Raw genomic sequence first — 18,203 nt, 5'->3', positions numbered from 1 at the left:
TGTAACAGTTAGATTTGCAATCGGACCTGCAAAGACAGTACAGTTAACTGAAAAGTCTATAAGTTAACGGAAACCTTTACAGCACCATTCTATTTAGTATTGACAAGAAGGAATTTAGCAAGAATAAAGTAGATTCACATTGCTTGTAATATATTCTACCTTATATGAACGGTCATTCAAGTCATTGTGATTGAAATAAAAAAAAAGGTGCTGAAATTGCGAATACGAATCCCAAACATTAAAAAGGCTCTGGTTTCTGACCGGTTTACGACCCAAATGTACAAAATTTATGTTTTCTAATATGGCCACCCCCTGAGGGTGACAGCATCCGTTTCCCCTCAGCGACTCCCGGAAAGAACGCGCGCCTGCTCAGCCGCCTGGGTTTGTGTATGTTTTGCCACTCCGAGTCTTGCTAGTCGCTGAAGTGGGCTTTGCTGTTACCCAGGAAGGAGCGCGAGGGAGACAGCCATCTAGGGGCGCGTGACCTCGCCTCGCGGGGCGCGGCTGAGCTACAACCGGTGACGCGCCCGGGATCACACCTGACCTGACCTGACCACACCGCTGGGGCTCGTTCCGGGCGGGCCAGCGGGTGGGGATGGCCGTGCCGCCCCCCTGGCAGGGCGCCACGCCCTTCGCCGGCGTGCCTGCAGCGGTGGCGGCGCTGGGACCCGGACCCCCCTCGCTGTTGCCCACTGTGCTGATGACCGTGCGGGTGTCGTGTCCTGGGGTGCGGGGATCCAGAGGGGACACCCCCGCGGAGGACCTGCGGCTGCAGCTCAGCATGGACCCGGAGAGGAGCGGCGGGGGCTTCCGTCTGACCCTGAGGAACAGTCAGGTGCGCAGCCCGGTAAGAACACGGGGTGGGCTGGGTGAAGGGGGGGGGGGGGCGGTAGTTCTTGACATATCCCACCCCCGACATAACGATGGTCTGTACTTTTTGCTATTAAGTCGTTGCGGGTGGGGCCCAAGGCGCCAATTTTCAGAGGGGCGCAATGAGCTCTGTGCTTTAAGGTCTTGCAGAGTCCCTGGCTCCAGTGTTGCATGCGCAGTTTTTAACACCCTTCATTTTTGCACTCCCTTTACCCTCTGCTGACACACACTACTATTACCTCCCTCCAACAAACAATTTGGCACCAACTGAGATGCTAATCGATGCATAATACAGGAGACAGTGGTGCAGAGATGTATTCTGGGGCCGGTCGCTGCTCTGTATGAAATAACCCAGGGCTGACCTCTGAACCCAAAATGGGCTCTCCACGGCCTCGTTTTATTCGCCAGCTGCGAGGGCGACACATTTCTCTCCACCCAGGGCGCTAACCTGACAAAGGTCGCCTCTGTTTGCGGGTTTATTGATAACTGTATGGTAAATTGCTTTTGTTTGAGTCATTCTGTCCATTTAAAGCGCTATAATTTGCAGGTGTTACTATGACCTAATAAAAGTATCTTTACTGTATCAACACCTACTGCCGATATTATTACAACTCTTGTCTGTATTGCTCAATAAGACCCAACCAATGTCCTCTCCATGGCGGCCCGCGGCACACTTGCTCTTAGTGATCTTTTCTCTTGACACCATACGGGGTCAGACATGGACACCCGAGTAACGACTGCCTCTCGCGCTTACTTAATGACAGACTCTACTGTTATTAGTCTCTGACATCCACTTGACAGCCCTGTTGGTAGAAAGTCAGCCTCTGACTCTGACACTTATATAAGAAGGCCCCCTCCCCCTATTTATCAGACCCTCACATCCAACACACCTCACAACACCTGTACCCACCCTTTACTGTGAGTCGTATCTGCCCCTTCCACATCCACCTCACCACAAACCTGCACTTCTTAATGAACAAAATCTCTCATACTCGAACGCCAACACGGATCATGTACACATTTCACAGTCCGAAGCAAGCCTCCCGCGGCAGCTCGTGACAGCGCCTTGAGCTCTAGGGAGCATGTGAGGCTGCAGGCAGGGAGTCATGGGTCTGCAACCTTCCCAGCTCACTGATGGCAGAGAAACGTAGACCGATGCAATTAACTCACAACTCTAAACATTCTCTTAACATCTTGATGGCCATCAGTTTCTAAGAAGTGATTCTAGTGTCAAAAGTGGATGGACAAGCACTTGTTGCACAGCATGATATCTAATGACTGCCCCTCTGGTGTATCTGCCCTGAGACCTATTTAACGTTGGATGATGGGACAACATCTGCTAACGCGTCGTAATCGCTTTCCTCTGGGAGAGGGGGTGGCAAAGGACACCAATTTACCGACAATACCATGAGAGAATGTGCAGCGAGTTTATCAACTTTAGACCCGAGAGTAATATCAAACCTTCGAGTACTATCAGCTGACAACAGTGTTATTATGGTAGCACTCTGGGCACGTGGACATCTAACACCATGTTAGTGAGATCACCACGTGCAGGCAGGCCAGCAGCTAATGACAGCTTACCGCTATTGAGTGGTTTTGACTCATAATATTACAACAGCCTATTGGCACTACAGGAGAGCAGGTGTCAAAACCACTCAATAGCGTTCACACCTTTCTCCCCCCTGCCTAGGAAGTTTCACCATGCAGTAGAGTTAAAGGGGTGTTGGGGATCAGTCTGAACATGTTTTAAGATACCAGTCTGCTACTAAGGTCACAGCTCCTACTTTGTTACAATAGAGTGGCCATCCTCCATGACAATGCCAAATTTAAACCTGTGCATTATTTTTGGTTTGAAAGCCCCTGACATATATAAGATTATGTCATTGTCTTCGATGTGATGAGTACATGTCCGGCCTCCTCTAGCATTGAACGTAAAGCGTGTACAGAAGTATTTTTTCTCATGTGTCGCATCAAAATGCCAATCAATGGTCGGCAAATAGAGCTTTCAGATGTCATCCAATGAAGCATGCAGGCAAGTGCGCATCAGCAAGAACAGGCCTATCCAGTGTAGGTCTAGGAAGCTGGATCTAAAACAGACTTTCAGGATTTCCGCATAAAATAAATGTACCTACCACTAATATGAATGAAACTCATTTAAAGTGGTTATCCTGAAATTCTGGTATGGTTCTGGCCCTGTGCTGAGCGCCTTTGACCTTGAAGATGGTGGATGTTTCTCATTTGTTAGAAAACTATGAGGTGTAATCTCACAGAGAGACTTTTGTTGCAAAATCTTTTGCTCTGTTTCGAAAAGGATTTGAGGGGCGTGCCGGTAGGAAGTGTTCATAAACTACCAACATATGATCGTCTCAAGAGGCAGACGTCCACTGTAACCTGTAAGAGAGTTCTCTTTGGTAACTGATGGTTTACAGCTCTTACTTTAGTAAACTCTCAGCTGTTGAGCTTTGGGCCTGTTCCACATTTTTAGCCTCGTTAATTTTGCATGGGTGAGGCTTACTTTCTGCCACAGTGTCAAAATCCAGAAAAGTAGCATCGCTGCTTGTATCACTCCTACAGTTCACTTAATTTTTTTTATTTACCTTTATAAACATTGTTCGATAGTAACAGCTCTCCACGTTTTCTTTGCCACCCCTTCTTTATTTATAGGAGGCTTTAAATTTGAGCTTTTGTGTGTTCTTATTCTCTTTGTACATTTCGTATATTTGACTGAGGCAGCTACAGATTCAGAAATTTCTTTACGCGGGTGCAAAAAGCAGCCTTAAAAGTGCATTATTCAAATTAAAACCATGATTAAAATATCATACAAATAACAGTGCATATAAAAACGTAATTTCATATTACAATGCAACTAATTCTATTCAATAAAAACAAGAAAGTGATCAAAGAAATGAATACATCACTCAAAGTGCCTAGTGCTACGTGACCTTACATTAGATCTCAAATAAGAACCTATAAAGACAGCATCAACATCTGCCAGTTGGTGTTGGAAGCGTATAACTGGCCTGCGCTGCCTAGAATTACGTGATCTAATAAATGGAATTGAAAATTGTTTGGTGTATTTTATAAAGAATTTACAGTAGAAAAGAAAATGTAACATTGAGCAGATCTTCCATCACAAGTACAGGGGCACATGCTAACACTTTTCTGAAAGCGCAAAGGGAAGTAAAGTAGGTACATAACTGTCAGTTCTAAAGCGGATAAAAAGGATTTTTCATAGCACGCAAATGCATTAAACAAATATTGAGAACAAATATTGTGCTGGCCCTCTATCTGTTCTCAAGTGACCGTAAACTAAAACTGTCCCCCCCTCCCCCACCCCACAATTTCCATTAAGCATCTTTGTGAACGGGCATAATTTAATACTAGCGCTTTCACATAATTTTTATCCAGTCTCCCGCTAGAGCAGAGCTCAGCGAAGGCATAAGGCAGCTTATCTAGTGAAAGTTTTTTTTCACACATAATAGCCATGGGATATTAAGGCCCTTATCGCACACCACACTAGGCAATCTTTAATGATTGCTTGATTGAGGGCTACTTCCTCAGTTCGCCAAATGAATAACTACAAAAGTAGGGGGCTAGTTCTGATACAATCCACCATATAACTCCAGGCCAGCTCCTCATGAAAAATAGAATGAGAGATGGATAGAGAGACTAACAAAACCTTTCTACAAAATTGATTCCTCCTGAATAGCTGAGCAATTAGCAATGTCCTATATATTGGCAATGTACATTGCCACAGGGACACTGAGTAGTATAAATGTGCAAAAGTGAGGAAAGTGCCCTCTCCCCAGGGGGCTGTGGCAGGCTACACAGACAGCCAACTTCTCTAGATAGCCTCAGCCTACGATGTGTAATATTAGGCACCCACGAGCCTGAAGAATCAAAAATGATCACGAGTTAAGAAAAAGTACTATTTCTATCTAATCAATTAGTACCAACTGCAAATTAAACTCAGTTTCATTTTGGATCATATACGATTTTGCAAAGTTTGTGAGAAGATCAAGTTTGGCCATAAATTGAGGGAAAGAAGTCACTGGCAGATGCAAAGCTTTTGGTGTGGGGGCCATAATCAACACTACGTCATCCACCTATAGCAGCATGGGGAGGAATTGACCATTAACCTTGGCAACATCAGACGTAATAGTTAAATAGGGGCTTTTATTATTTATATGGAGTATACAAAGTAATGGTGCCAGTATGCAACCTTGCCTGACACCTCAAGAAATTTCAATCTCACTAGAGAGTTCAATCTCACTAGAGAGTTCACCATCTGCCCCAAATCTTATTCTGGCTTTAATGTTCTCGTGTAGGGGTGCTAACAAATGTACGAGAGTGCCTCATTAGTTTCCATGGTTAGAAGGGGTCTGCACAGATTCGAGTGATTTATGCAATCAAATGACGAGGACAAATCCATAAAGGCAAGATATATTGTGGATTGTTTTACCTATTGTATACTTGCTGATAATTGGATTTAGATTCAGGCATTGCTCAATTGTTTCCACATGATTCCAAAACGATACTGGCAGCTATGTAGGATATAGTCTTCTGACACCCATTCTATGATCCTATCATAAATGACTTCACCTAACATTTTCGCAGATGTATCAATAAGTGAAATAGGGCAATAGCAGCTGGGATCAGACCGATTTCCTTTTTTGAAGGTTGTTAAAAACATAAGCCATTAACGGCGCCCACAAATCAATATTGCACTTTATCAAATCTACAGGGACTCCTTCCAGCCCAGGTGTCTTCTTCCTAGCACTCTGCCGGATAGACTCAACGACTTCGTACAGTGAGATCGATATACCCTGATGTCTGCTGCCAGTCGTACTGAACTGTTTGGTAGGTGCTGTGACAGAGAATATTTTAGAAAAGTGGGACACCCAGGGTTCACTAGAAATGTGACAACTGATTGAGGTCACAGTCCGCATAGCAGTCCGCGCACACCAGAAAGACTTAAAGTCCTTCACAGATGCTGCTTGAACTAATTTGTCCCATTGCTGGGTAGTGACCCCCATTCCTCCTCTTTGTAATTACAGCTTTATACTGCTTACATCAAGTGGCTACAGTGACTGGGCCTCTAGGATTAGCAGGTTACAAAGCTGTCGATTGGCTTTCAAACATTAACTATAAAACCACCATGGTACAGCATGTTTCGGTCTGACTGGTTTGACAAGAGCTTTTTTAATGCATGTACAAAGGACAACAAAAGAGCAGGCTACTAAGTCCTTACCATTCTCATCCTCCAAACATCACATAGTTGGCTCCCGGTTATCTTCTATTTAGGTTTGAAGGAATTGGACTGGGTCATGAAGTTTCCTTACCAACTTAAGGCCATCAGAAGATTGTTGAGGTTAACTAATCCCCTCAACTGCATTGGATGCCTTCCCCAATGATAGAGACTCCTGCTTCTATGGATTATGGTCGCCAACATTTGAGGGTATAATTACTCCACGCACTAGTAGGTTAAGCCACTATAAATGAAAATGGAATCGAATATTGAGGTACAACCTCTATCCCTATAATTGGGCAATCCCGTTTCACTAGTGCCGCCTAGATCCATAATGTTACTCCGATTATAGAATGTTACTAAGGCTTCTAATTCCTTGGCTCTATGATCCATTCCACCTCCAGAATACTCTACATCGCGTGACATAGGGTACTGGCCCAGCCTAGCATTAATATATCTGCTAGGTCACATCCCATTACTGTGGTCTTTGATATGAGTGAACCAATGAACTCAAACAGAATGGGGAACTTTGCATTTGGTATGTTTACAAAATCATTGTTATAAAAATTAATCATGTACAAACTTGGGTTACCTTTAATGAATACATCTTGAAAATACTTTTTGGGCGTTTCCAGGGCCTGGGCAAGTGCATGATAGATTAATCCTAATATAGTAAGCCCCCGGAGGCAAGCCAATGCTGTGATAGTTTGGCAGGCACACTTAAGCACTCAAACCCCTCAACTGCCAGTGGCTGGGAGTCCCAGGTCTCCTGGACCAAGAAAATGTTCTAGTCTCTTATGAACAGTTGCCAGTCAGGAACGAAGGCCGGCTATATTCCAGCTCAAAATACTTTACAGGGATGGTAGTAAATTAGGATTTACTATAGATGGGGTGCAGTTGAATGGGAGGGGAGTGTGGGTACTCTGCTTGAACACTATATACATCTTGGCTTGTGCTCACAGTACCAGGCAGTCAGTTGATGTTAGTGAGCTCGTACATGATTGCAAATCTGGTTTATAGAAAAAACCCAAAGGAAAGATGACCACCCCCGAGCTGGAATGCTTGTCCCCTGCCTGTGAACTAATAATAATAATAAAACCACTTATAGAGCGCCTGGTTACACTCAAAACGGTGTGTCCCCGTGCTAAGAAATGCTATTGTACCCCTGGAAGGCCGAAGTCCGAAACTAAATTAGATCTTAGGTTAAAGAGAGACAATTATTGACTTGGGAAAAGGTACGTTTTCAGTTAAGTCTAAATCTAGTTTCCGAGGGTTCCATGCGCAAGTCAAGAGGGAGATTGTTCCAGTGCCTACTCACTAGAAGGCGAAAGGAGCTACCTCCCATCCTGGTCCTGCGTACGCGAGGAAGCTGGAACAGCATCGCTCCAGCAGATCTCAGGTTACGAATAGGGCGATGGATAGTAAGGAGATTACGCAGGTAACCTGGACCTTTACCCTGGGCAATGCGATGGGCAAATCAAAGTGCTTTAAACTTGATGCGCTCCTCAATAGGGAGCCAGTGAAGTTTCCGTAATGCCGTTTTTCCAGAAGCCCTGCGAGGAAGATTGAGTACCAGGCGGGCGGCTGCATTTTGGATGCACTGCAATTGATGTATACCTTTTCTGCTTAGGCCTAGGAAAAGAGCATTGCCGTAGTCCAGGTGTGGAGTGACTAGGGCATGAATCAATGTTTTCTTGGCACTAATGGGGAGCAAGGTGAGAACTTTCCAAAGAGTTTTTAATATTCCAAAACATTTTCCCGTAGTTTTATTAATCTGTTTGAAAGAAAGCTCCGCATCCAGCAAAACTCCAAGATTTCTAACGGAGTCTGCCGGGACAGGAATCGCACCTAATTCTGGTGGCCACCAAGCCTGGGACCAGGCCGAGGGGGATTTTCCAACCACCAACAGTTCTGTTTTATCGCCATTAAGGCGTAGGCAGTTGTTGTTCATCCACTCTGCCACGGTTCTCATGCAGTTGGAGAAGTTTTTGGCATCCTCTGCCTGATTGTTGGTAAGTTTAATTATTAGTTGGGTATCGTCAGCATATGTGACGATATCCACACCAAAAGCATCCACGATGTGTGCTAGGGGCTCCATGTATAGGTTGAACAACGTGGGGCTCAGACTTGAGCCCTCTGGCACCCCATGTCTCAGCTTGCGAAGAGTCGATTTGTAAGGAGGACAGTGAACCTGAAAGCTCCTGTTATCTAGAAAAGATTCTACCCATTTCAGGGCTGGTCCTTCAACTCCCAAATCTGAGAGGCGAGACAGCAGCGTCGAGTGCAGCACGGTGTCAAATGCTGCACTAAGATCTAATAGAACCAACGCTGCCCCTCATCCGCAGCTTGTCTCAAACATTCAGTGGAGAAGAGCACCGCCGACTCTGTAGAGTAACCCGTTCTGAACCCTGACTGTGTGGGGTGGAGAAGAGAGTTTTCCTCAATGAACTTCATGAGTTGACTATTTACTACCTTCTCCACGACTTTCCCACAAAAGGGGAGGAGAGAGATGGGGCGTAGATTTTGTAACTGGGAAATGTGGATATTGGGTTTCTTTTTCAGGGGTATAACCTGTGCTGTTTTCCATGCGTTAGGCACATAGCACTCCTGGAAAGATAAGGAAATCAAGTGTTCAATCTGCTCAATCATACAGTCCAATATTCCCTTACAACGATTAGGGGAGATCACATCCAGGGGAGAGCCGGTCTGAATGCTATTAACAATGGTGAGCAAATCTAGCCTCTCAGGAACTCTAAAGCATGACAAATGAGGTATAGTAGCAGCATCATTTCTCACTACCGAATGTTTAGTCGGCATGTTACCTGTAAAGGTAGCGTGAATTAAATCCACTTTATTTACAAAAAAATCTGCAATATCCTCACATAATTCATTGGACAAGATATCTTGGGCCTCTAATCTAGTAGGAACCGTAAGCTCTTTATAGATTGAAAAAAGTTCCTTAGTAGGATTTTTTGCCGATTCAATGCGTTCTTTGAAATGAGCGCCTTTGGCTGCTCTTACAAGTTTGTGATAGGCTTTAAGTTCTCTTTTGTAATTCAGCTTATCCCCAGAATTGTAGTTTTTCCTCCAACTACGTTCAGTATTTTTACATTTAGCTTTTGCTTCTTTAAGTTCTTTAGAAAACCAGGGGGCGGTCTTAGTTTTCCTGGCGGGGGGCTTGAGTGTCCATGGCGCTACTATGTCCAAAGCCCTAGACATCCATTTTTCATAATCAGCCCAAGCTTTAAACAAAGTATCACTGGGAGATGGGAATTCTTTAAGTAGAGCGGATTTATAGTTTTCCTTCGTAAACTTCTTCCAGTCTCTGCGCTTCTGTGGTTTAGGTTTGATCATACTATAATCCTGTGGGCCAATTTCAACCTCAAATGGAATAGCGAAATGGTCTGACCATATAATTTGCAATGGTGTGGCAACTTTAACCCCTTCCCAGTTAGCAAAAATGGGGTCTAGAAGGTGGCCCAATTGATGTGACGGGGATGTAGATAGCAGTTTGAGCGACTGTGATTTCAAAGCATCTATCACAGCCTGTGCCTCCTTACAATTAGGGTCCTCGAAGTGAAAATTGAGGTCTCCCAAAATAAGAAATTTCTTGTATCGAAGTGCATGCTGAGATATCAGCTCTGTCAAATTATTGCAGAACTGTGAAGTCTTGCCTGGGGGCCGGTATAAAAAGAGTCCATTAATAACATTTTTTGGGTTGGCTTTAATCGTAAAAAAACCACCCTCACTATTGGGTAAAGTAACCTTCTCTAAGGTACAGTGTAGGTCGTTTTTATAAATCATTGCCAATCCCCCACCTTTCTGCCTTTCTCTATCAATTCTAAGCAGGTTGTATCCTACGGGGACAGCTTCCAGGGTATCGGGCGTTGAGGCTTCATCTAACCAGGTCTCTGTTAAGAAGAGAACATCGAGATTACCTTCAAGCACCAAATCATATATTTCTAGTTTGTGTTTTTTGAGGGATCTGCAGTTTAATAGTGTCAGCTTCATGTTTAACAGCCTCAACTCCTCCTTTCTATCCCCCGCAATGGAGAAGCCGCAAGTCGTACATTGTAACATAGGAGAAGCCAATGATAAAATATGGCGGCAACTGTCTTGCACAATGGGGCGAAGGGTAAGTAGGTCACCTATAGTATACCTAATGTGTGTTATGTTATTTCTGTCATTGGAGACAAAAGAGGCAGGGGTACTGGCCCCGAGCCCCGATCGGGCGCAGACTGGCTTGCCGTTGGCGCGCCCGCTGCGCGGACGGGGAAGTGACATCCTTATATTCAGTAAAATGCGTGACGAAAGCGTCCAACTACTGGACCGCTCTCGTAATCGTTCCCCCAAGATGGCTACCCTCCTAGCCTGCCGGCGCCAGCACCTAACTCCGCTGCGCCGGTCAGGAAATAACAACGAGGGGCCTCGGAGCAGCGAGGGGCCTCGGAGCAGCGAGAACTTGCACCAAGAGAACAGTAGCACCAATAGGTAAAAATGAACAATTTAAAATATATTACACAGTTTAAAAAAATGCTTCTACAAATAGCGAGTGAGTGCCCGTGAGCAGAAAAATATCAGGAAAAGAGCCCCCGGCTTCCGCCTCAGGGGTGAGCAAGACTGAGCCCAAACTGGAAAGTGAGTTAAAATACCTGGCCTGCCGTGACGGAAGCGTCCAACTACTGGACCGCTCTCGTAATCGTTCCCCCAAGATGGCTACCCTCCTAGCCTGCCGGCGCCAGCACCTAACTCGGCTGCGCCGGTCAGGAAATAACAACGAGGGGCCTCAGAGCAGCGAGGAGCCTCGGAGCAGCGAGAACTTGCACCAAGAGAACAGTAGCACCAACAGGTAAAAATGAACAATTTAAAATATATTACACAGTTTTAAAAAATGCTTCTACAAACTAAGATTTCTCACACCGGATATCGAGAGATAACCGCAATGCATTCTATCTCTATTTTTTATATTCGAGGGCCTCACCCGACCAACTCTGCGTATCATTAAGATCTTATTGAATTCCATCACATTGAAATTCTAATACCTGAAAAGCTAATGAGTTACTTAGTTTCAAAGTTGTTCCCAGGATTCAGATTGATTACGCCTTAAAGGCGGTACACAGGGGTGTGGAATTTAATGCTTCTACAAACTAAGATTTCTCACCCCGGATATCGAGAGATAACCGCAATGCATTCTATCTCTATTTTTTTATATTCGAGGGCCTCACCCGACCATCTCTGCGTATCATTAAGATCTTATTGAATTCCATCACATTGAAATTCTAATACCTGAAAAGCTAATGAGTTACTTGGTTTCAAAGTTGTTCCCAGGATTCAGATTGATTACGCCTTAAAGGCGGTACACAGGGGTGTGGAATTTAATAACATCTACTTGTCCATGGGGCAGGATGCTTCATAAATCTACTTGTCCTGTAACAAAATCCACTTGTCCCTTTGGTGCCATGTAGTGAAGCGACAGATTAGGGTGGCAATCTCATTATATAGGAGCTCTGATATAGCCTCTCTGATTATGCCAGGGTTTATACCTTAGTAGTGTTTGAATACTTGCAATCCCCTTATGTTGCCACGTTTTCACAGATCTACATACTGGGGCTGAAGGTGGTGGTAAGCAAAAATTCCAGGGTAAGAATGCCCTTTTGAGTCTGTGCAAACCTACTAACTTGCATGTTTTAAGGGTTTTCAACTATTCTTCCATAATCTTTTCCCATCCTAATAAATGTTGGAAATTTACTCCTGACAATGGCAGGCGTGTAAACCTTCCAGAGTTGGGGGGGGGGGGGGGGGGGGGGGGGAAAGGGGTTGGAGGGAAAGTGAACTTGCAAACACTTAGATTTTCGAATGAGCAAATCTACACATGCACATTTGCTCATGCTAAAATGCAGTTTACAAATATTTTCTAGGCATACTATTTCTTGTCCTACTTCTGTAAATTCTTGGGAATTCATGAAAGCGGTATAGTTGCACTTAATGCAAGGACATACACCATGGGTACACATTTGAGACTTTCTTTAATAATTGAACCCCTAATTTGGTCTGGCGTTGACCATGACCTTTTGCGTTGATTAAAATTCTGTCTCTCTCTCTCTCTGTATCGGCTGGCTTCACTGTGAGTGACCGCATTCTGCTCTTTCCCAAGGAGCATATAGGCACAGCAAGTAGTTTTGTTAAGTGCCAGTAACTACTGTGGCAGTGTGTGTTTTTTGAGACCCCAAAAAATTTTTGCTTTTACCAGTGTTTGTTATAATAGTGAGGGCCCAACAGCTCCCACACCAATAAGGTTTTACAAAAACCATGCCAAAACGAGTCGCACATTGACAAAACTAAAAAGCTGGCCACCAATTTCAGACCTACTGGCTTTGCCAATGCTTGTTTATTTTTGTTTCCCATAATGTTATTGAAACTGGTTACACTAATTTTCCATTATGAATATTTTTGGGAAACACTAGCATGCATCACCACGTTACTTAATGATACTGCAAAGAAATGGTACCTGAAATTTTACAGTAGTTCAGCTAAATGTTTTTTTTCCTGCTTTCATTTTTTTATGATTATTTTATTTCGAAAGCAAAGAATCATCAATCTTGCTTTCAAGCTTCTGCAAATATTTGCATCAAATCAGACCGTATTATGGGGACATTATACATAGCCTCATACTGCTAAACTTTGAAAATGTGTGTACACATTTTTATACTGGAACCACTGTCAGTAGTGCAGTCAGAGCTTACAACATTCACTTGGAGCGCTCATCCTAATAATGAAGGCTTTTAATTAATGAACCATAAATACAAGTTTGAACATCATTAACATGTGGACAAAAATATTACCTTAACTGCAGAGTGCCCTTCCTTAATCCATAATGTGGTACTGCAAACTGGCAGCCAAAGGGTTTGTGCTACAGGGGGTTGGGCCTATTTGTCCCAAGGACAAAATATACATGAAAACTTGTTGCCCTTGACCCCAAACAATATGTCCCGGGTGTTGGACTATAGGAATTCCACATCCCTGCGGTACCCCAGCTAGCACCGGCACTTAGCAACAGGATGCATGAGGTAAATTTAGAATTGTTGTTGGGAACGAACACACCCATCACATCATCCAAAGGTGTTCAGGTGCCCAAGTGAACAATTATCCGTTGAATTTAAAATGTAATGTTCATTTGAGCGGGGACGTGAGGCAGCTACAGATGTCATGCAAGGCAATAGCTCGTAGGCACCTGCTGAGGATATTTTACACGGGACAACTACTTGGGAGGGCGGGTTCTCCTTCGTATTCCGTGATCCAACTTCCTTATTGGAGTTTTTACTGGGTGAACAATATATAGAGTGCAGACCCTGGGATTTAGATTGGGAAAACACCTGCCTATCTCAGCCGTTCGAAGGCTGGTCAATTGCTTGTCAATATGTTCCAGACATTCAAGAAGGGGACTTGGTTGTTCCCACAGAAAAACAGACATTTTGCTGCAATATTCCTCAGTAGGCAACAGGTCCGAATTAGGTGGGGAACCTGTCTTTGCCAGACGCAGCTGAGCGGTGGCAGACTTTTTCTCTCTTTTTTCCCTTCCTATTTATCTTGTTGTTCTTAAGGTGATGAAATGACTTGAGGGCTTAACCCCTTCTGTGCCCATGACAAGATAGTCTCGTCATGGAGCGCGGTTGCGCTGTGCCCATGACGAGACTATCTCGTCATGGACCCCGCCCGCTAATACAATGCCCGGCACAGGAGGGGGAAAGGGCGGGGCACTCAAGGGGTTAATGAAGCCGGGGATGGGAGGGGTTCAGAATTATCAATATCAATTCATTGAGTGCAAATGATTGGTTGCTAACCAAGCCCCTCCTCAAGGGCTCAAAATGGCTCCTGGAGGTTGTAGTCTCCCCGCACCAACAGCAGGCAAAATCAGACTCCTGAGCCCGCTGGTCCTGTGTGGTCAAGTGCTCTGGCCGGCCAAGCCCCTCCTTCCGGGCTATCAATGGCTTCATCGGGTATTTGTGGCCCCACGTGCCAACAGCAGGCAAAATCATAGTCATCTAGTATTTATGATGACGACTCATGCTACAGATATATGTGTGATGCTGGTAAGGTTTTTAAAGGAGTTGCAGTTACAAGCTTTAGGACCAAGCCAACCAGGGTCTAATCGAGCTTCGCTGATTGACAGAATTATATGAGCTTGAGAAAATGACCATGTCTTTCTGTACTTTTCCCAGAGGCAATTAAGGTTGCTGTGTACCAGCCCCCCAAACAACTTTCTATATTTTGCCTGTTTGGAAACAAGTGTTTATCGAACTACAATGACACAGTACAAATCTGGGTTAAAGGCAGCATTTTATGTGATTACCCAACGTTCCCCGTGGAGATCGGAATTTATGACCGACAAAGCCTTTCTAAATTTTCCCAATGTTTGAGTTTGTTCAATGCTCTTGAAATTATTTTTAGTTCTATATAAGGCCAAGTTAGTCCTAGTAGCAATTCATGCCTCCAGGATCCAATGGTGGATATTGTGATTTAGGTAGGAGGAGTGCTTGATTAGGTAGTGGTAGCAAAGCTTGTAGAGGTGGGCGAGCCAACAAAGTAACAGGGAGAGCCGTGCTAAGGGCATGGCTCGGCCCTGAAAATATTTACTATGTGAATCATACAGTAAACCTCACCTAAAATATGATACTCTCTTCAAATTTCCAAAAAGTGTTTTTCTTTAACCGGTTGAAGCTTTGACATTAATACATCACATTATTGTACTGCAAAGTACTTTTATAAAGTGATCTTTTAACCTGTGAACTAAGAGGCAAGACGGTTTTTCACGTAAACCCTGCACGTGGCCTTATAGAGCAACATTTTTGTCTATTAAATCAAACCTAATCGGTTTTTGTACAGTTGGTATTCTGAACTCACAGATTTGAAAGTGCTTTCAAACGCAATAATGAAGAAAAAGGAGTTTTGATGAAATAAAATATTTGCCTAAGATCACAAAATTTCAGCGGGGAAGCTGCTATTTATCCAGCTTTTCTGGTTTCACTTTGTACAAACCAGCTACTACATGCGTATCTATTTGTCTTTACTTTTTCATATTAACGCTTTGTTTTTATCTCTGTGCATTTTTCAGCAGTTTTAATATAGCACAAGGTCGACCTGAAGATATTGGAGTGCTTTACATGAGCACCACTTAAATTACAAAAGGGGACACATTTTTCTAGGGAGGAGGAGATAAAATGATTTACCCAGAATCACAAACTGCTGAACTGAGGCCAAGTCTCAAACCTGGTTCCACGGTTACAAAGTCTGCAGCTCTGGCAGTAACGCCACATCCTGGGTGAAGGGATAGTGGCATGCTGAAGCCACTTGAAAGCTCGAGCCGTTATGGGCTCAAGGTTCCAACAGGACCTCGAGCTGAGCCAGGGTTCAGGCTCGACCTTGGCTCGAGCTCTCAGTAGCTCACCCACCTCTAGGAGCTTGTCCAAGAGATAGTAGTAGCTTCTAGCTTTCCTGAAATTTTAGATCTTACATTTTAACACGTTTTCTGATATATTTACGTGCTTGTTTGTTTTTATTTATGATAAATTATCCGTGCTATTTGTGTTTGATAATTGCATGATTTTTAGCTGAAACATTATGTTCCTCATGAAGATAAGGATTTATGGCTGAAGAAGCCTCGTATATTTTCTCAGTGTCTATAAGATTGATGCTGTTGTATTCATTTATAGTTAAATATTATTTCTAGTTAGTCCTAGAAGCGAGTCATGTCTCCAAAATCCAGTGTGGGATAATCTGATCTAGGTAGGTGGTGTGCTTGATTAGGCACTGGTAGTGGTTCTATTCAGATGAGACCGCTTGTCAAAGTAATTGCCTCATGTACATATACTTTTATTGTGCTATTTTACACAGGGCCAACTAACAGACACTTTCTTTTTGAAATGATTTTGTTTGAGTTTTGCATTAAAAGCCAGATACAGCAACGCAGCCATAAACATAATATAATCTCACAGAGCACCAGTATACAAGTTCTTAGATCATTTTTTGCATATATTATATACATATACATATCTTTGCTTAAAGAATGATTCTAGATCTGACAATTTTGTGTTGACTGTGACCCCCATGTTAGTGGAGTTTTTCCTCTTGGGAACTTATTTGGCATTCGTCGTCTGCATGGTATTCTTGCCAACTGCTCCAGATGTCTATCGGTAGCTCAAGCATTCAACTTCTGTCCATGCTACACCTCCATCCAGTAACAGTTGGCTTCCTCCAACTTTCAGTGGTCAGGTAGACTGTATGTAGATATTTGAACTGTTTTAAACACAATCTTTTTGTGATTTCAGCTCCCTCTGGAGCAAAAAGTTTGAATTTCCATTGCTTCTCTTCGAGGTAGTCAATATCTTTCTCTCAGGTTTGCCTGAGCTGATTGATAGTGTCTGGGAAGTTTATAATCAGGGGTCTGTACAGGTAGAAGTTTCCCTTGCGAAGGGAATTGAGACACAGTGAGCTTTGCCTCCAAGGAACTAAATTCAGGGATACCGACTAGAGATGCTAAATGGGCCATAATGGCATGCCTAAATTGGAGGTACTGATAAAACCTAGTTGGGAGAAGTCTAAATTCCTATCTTTTTTCATAAAAGGTGTTTAGTGTTCCTCCTGCCACTACATCACTTAGTGTTGCAATCCTCTAGTTGTCCCATCGCCTAAAGCCCCCAAGGGAGGTAGCATCTGGGAATGTGTTGTCTAACACAGAGGGATTTGTCCAGTGAACTTTGTGGCCCATCCAGTTTGTTTGGTCGAGGCCTTGCATGTTTCCACCACCACCTTTGCTGCTGAGGGTGTGCCTGAAGGGAGTGTCCCTCCATATAGGAATGGAATTGGGAAGCCTTTGCCCCAGCTCGGTGACATATGCTGTATTTGCTATAGCTTGTATCTGGATGCAGGAGATCTACTCATTTGTGACAGTCATATGTGTAAGACGTAGGATTAGTCGTTGCTAGGCCGCTCTTGTATGTTGATTTGTAGCATTTGATGAATGAGACTAGGGTCTGACCCCTAGTGCATAGAAATGATCTCAGAAGGGACGTTAAGGAGTGCATAAAACCGTGTGGGAGGGTGGAAGGATTGAGCATCTTGAGAAAGGTGATCATTATCAGCGGCACAATTCTTCTCGTCATTGATAAACAGACAGGCATCCATGTTTGAATGTCCCTGCTGGAACCTTCCAGCAGCGGGGTTATATTCTCCATGTTCTATGTGAACGAGTTTGATCCTGAGGTATCTGATACTTTGTGTGTTTACCCAAATCCCAGTGGCCTTGACACAAGATCTGTATCCCTTTGCTGTGCATAGGGGATAGTCTTCTTTCGAACCAGTTGATTTTGGTCCCTGAATGTTGACCAAATGTCTCTAGTGTATGCAACACCGTGGAGCCTGAGGCTAATGGATTATTTAGGTAAACAAGTCGGTCATCTGTACATAAAAATATTTTGTTCTCTAGATTCTTTGATCATCGGTACACAAAATTCTTTTCAAATGATCTGATCTTATGGGCTAAGGGTTCGAACAAAGGCACTATTGAAGTTCCAGATGGCCCAAACCTTGCAACAAGGCTGATATTGGGCTTATGACCTGATGACTACACACTCCCTGCACTGCAGATCCTACACTGGGTGCTGTGCACAATTCCAAGATCGTGTATATATTCACATATATTGTTCCTTGAGTTATCTAACCTAGGTTTTTCATCCCAACCAACCTCCCTGGTGACTTGGTTAATTCATCTACCTCCTATTCATACCACTCCATCTGAAACTTGAACTCATTATGGGAAAAAACACAGGACCCGCTGGTATGTTCCAAATGATTTATTGGCAATAGAAATACCAGTAACACTACTGACTAGGCAGAGGAAACCGCTTCAACTGCTGGTCAGTATCCATTCCAAACATTATCATCTTAATATTTGGATTCTGATGCCAGAATCCGATCCCAACACGATTTTTCCCTTACAACCTATTTGCAAAAACAAATTAAACACAACAATATTAAAATAAAACTTACTCAACCTGAAAAATACTTTCCAGAAGTTTGAGGCGCATTC

General features: G+C 43.6%; 1 protein-coding gene across 2 annotated transcripts in view; it reads left to right on the top strand.

Annotated features, from left to right (window-relative positions):
- Positions 1-350: 350 nt before the first annotated feature.
- Positions 351-18,203, top strand: part of LOC146830440 (ranBP-type and C3HC4-type zinc finger-containing protein 1-like) — a 540,476-nt gene continuing 522,623 nt past the window's right edge. The window contains exon 1 of one of the 2 annotated variants that reach the window (XM_085604678.1): positions 351-847. In XM_085604678.1, coding sequence (XP_085460804.1) covers positions 596-847 — 252 coding nt within the window. In that variant the 5' untranslated portion in view covers positions 351-595. The remainder of the gene's footprint in view (positions 848-18,203) is intronic. The other variant, XM_085604679.1, reaches the window with a different exon arrangement.

This window comes from Triturus cristatus, chromosome 5_1 (genome assembly GCF_964204655.1).
Source record: "Triturus cristatus chromosome 5_1, aTriCri1.1, whole genome shotgun sequence".
Lineage (NCBI taxonomy): Eukaryota > Metazoa > Chordata > Amphibia > Caudata > Salamandridae > Triturus > Triturus cristatus.
Note: the sequence above shows the minus strand (reverse complement) of the source record. Positions and strands in the feature narration are given on the sequence as shown.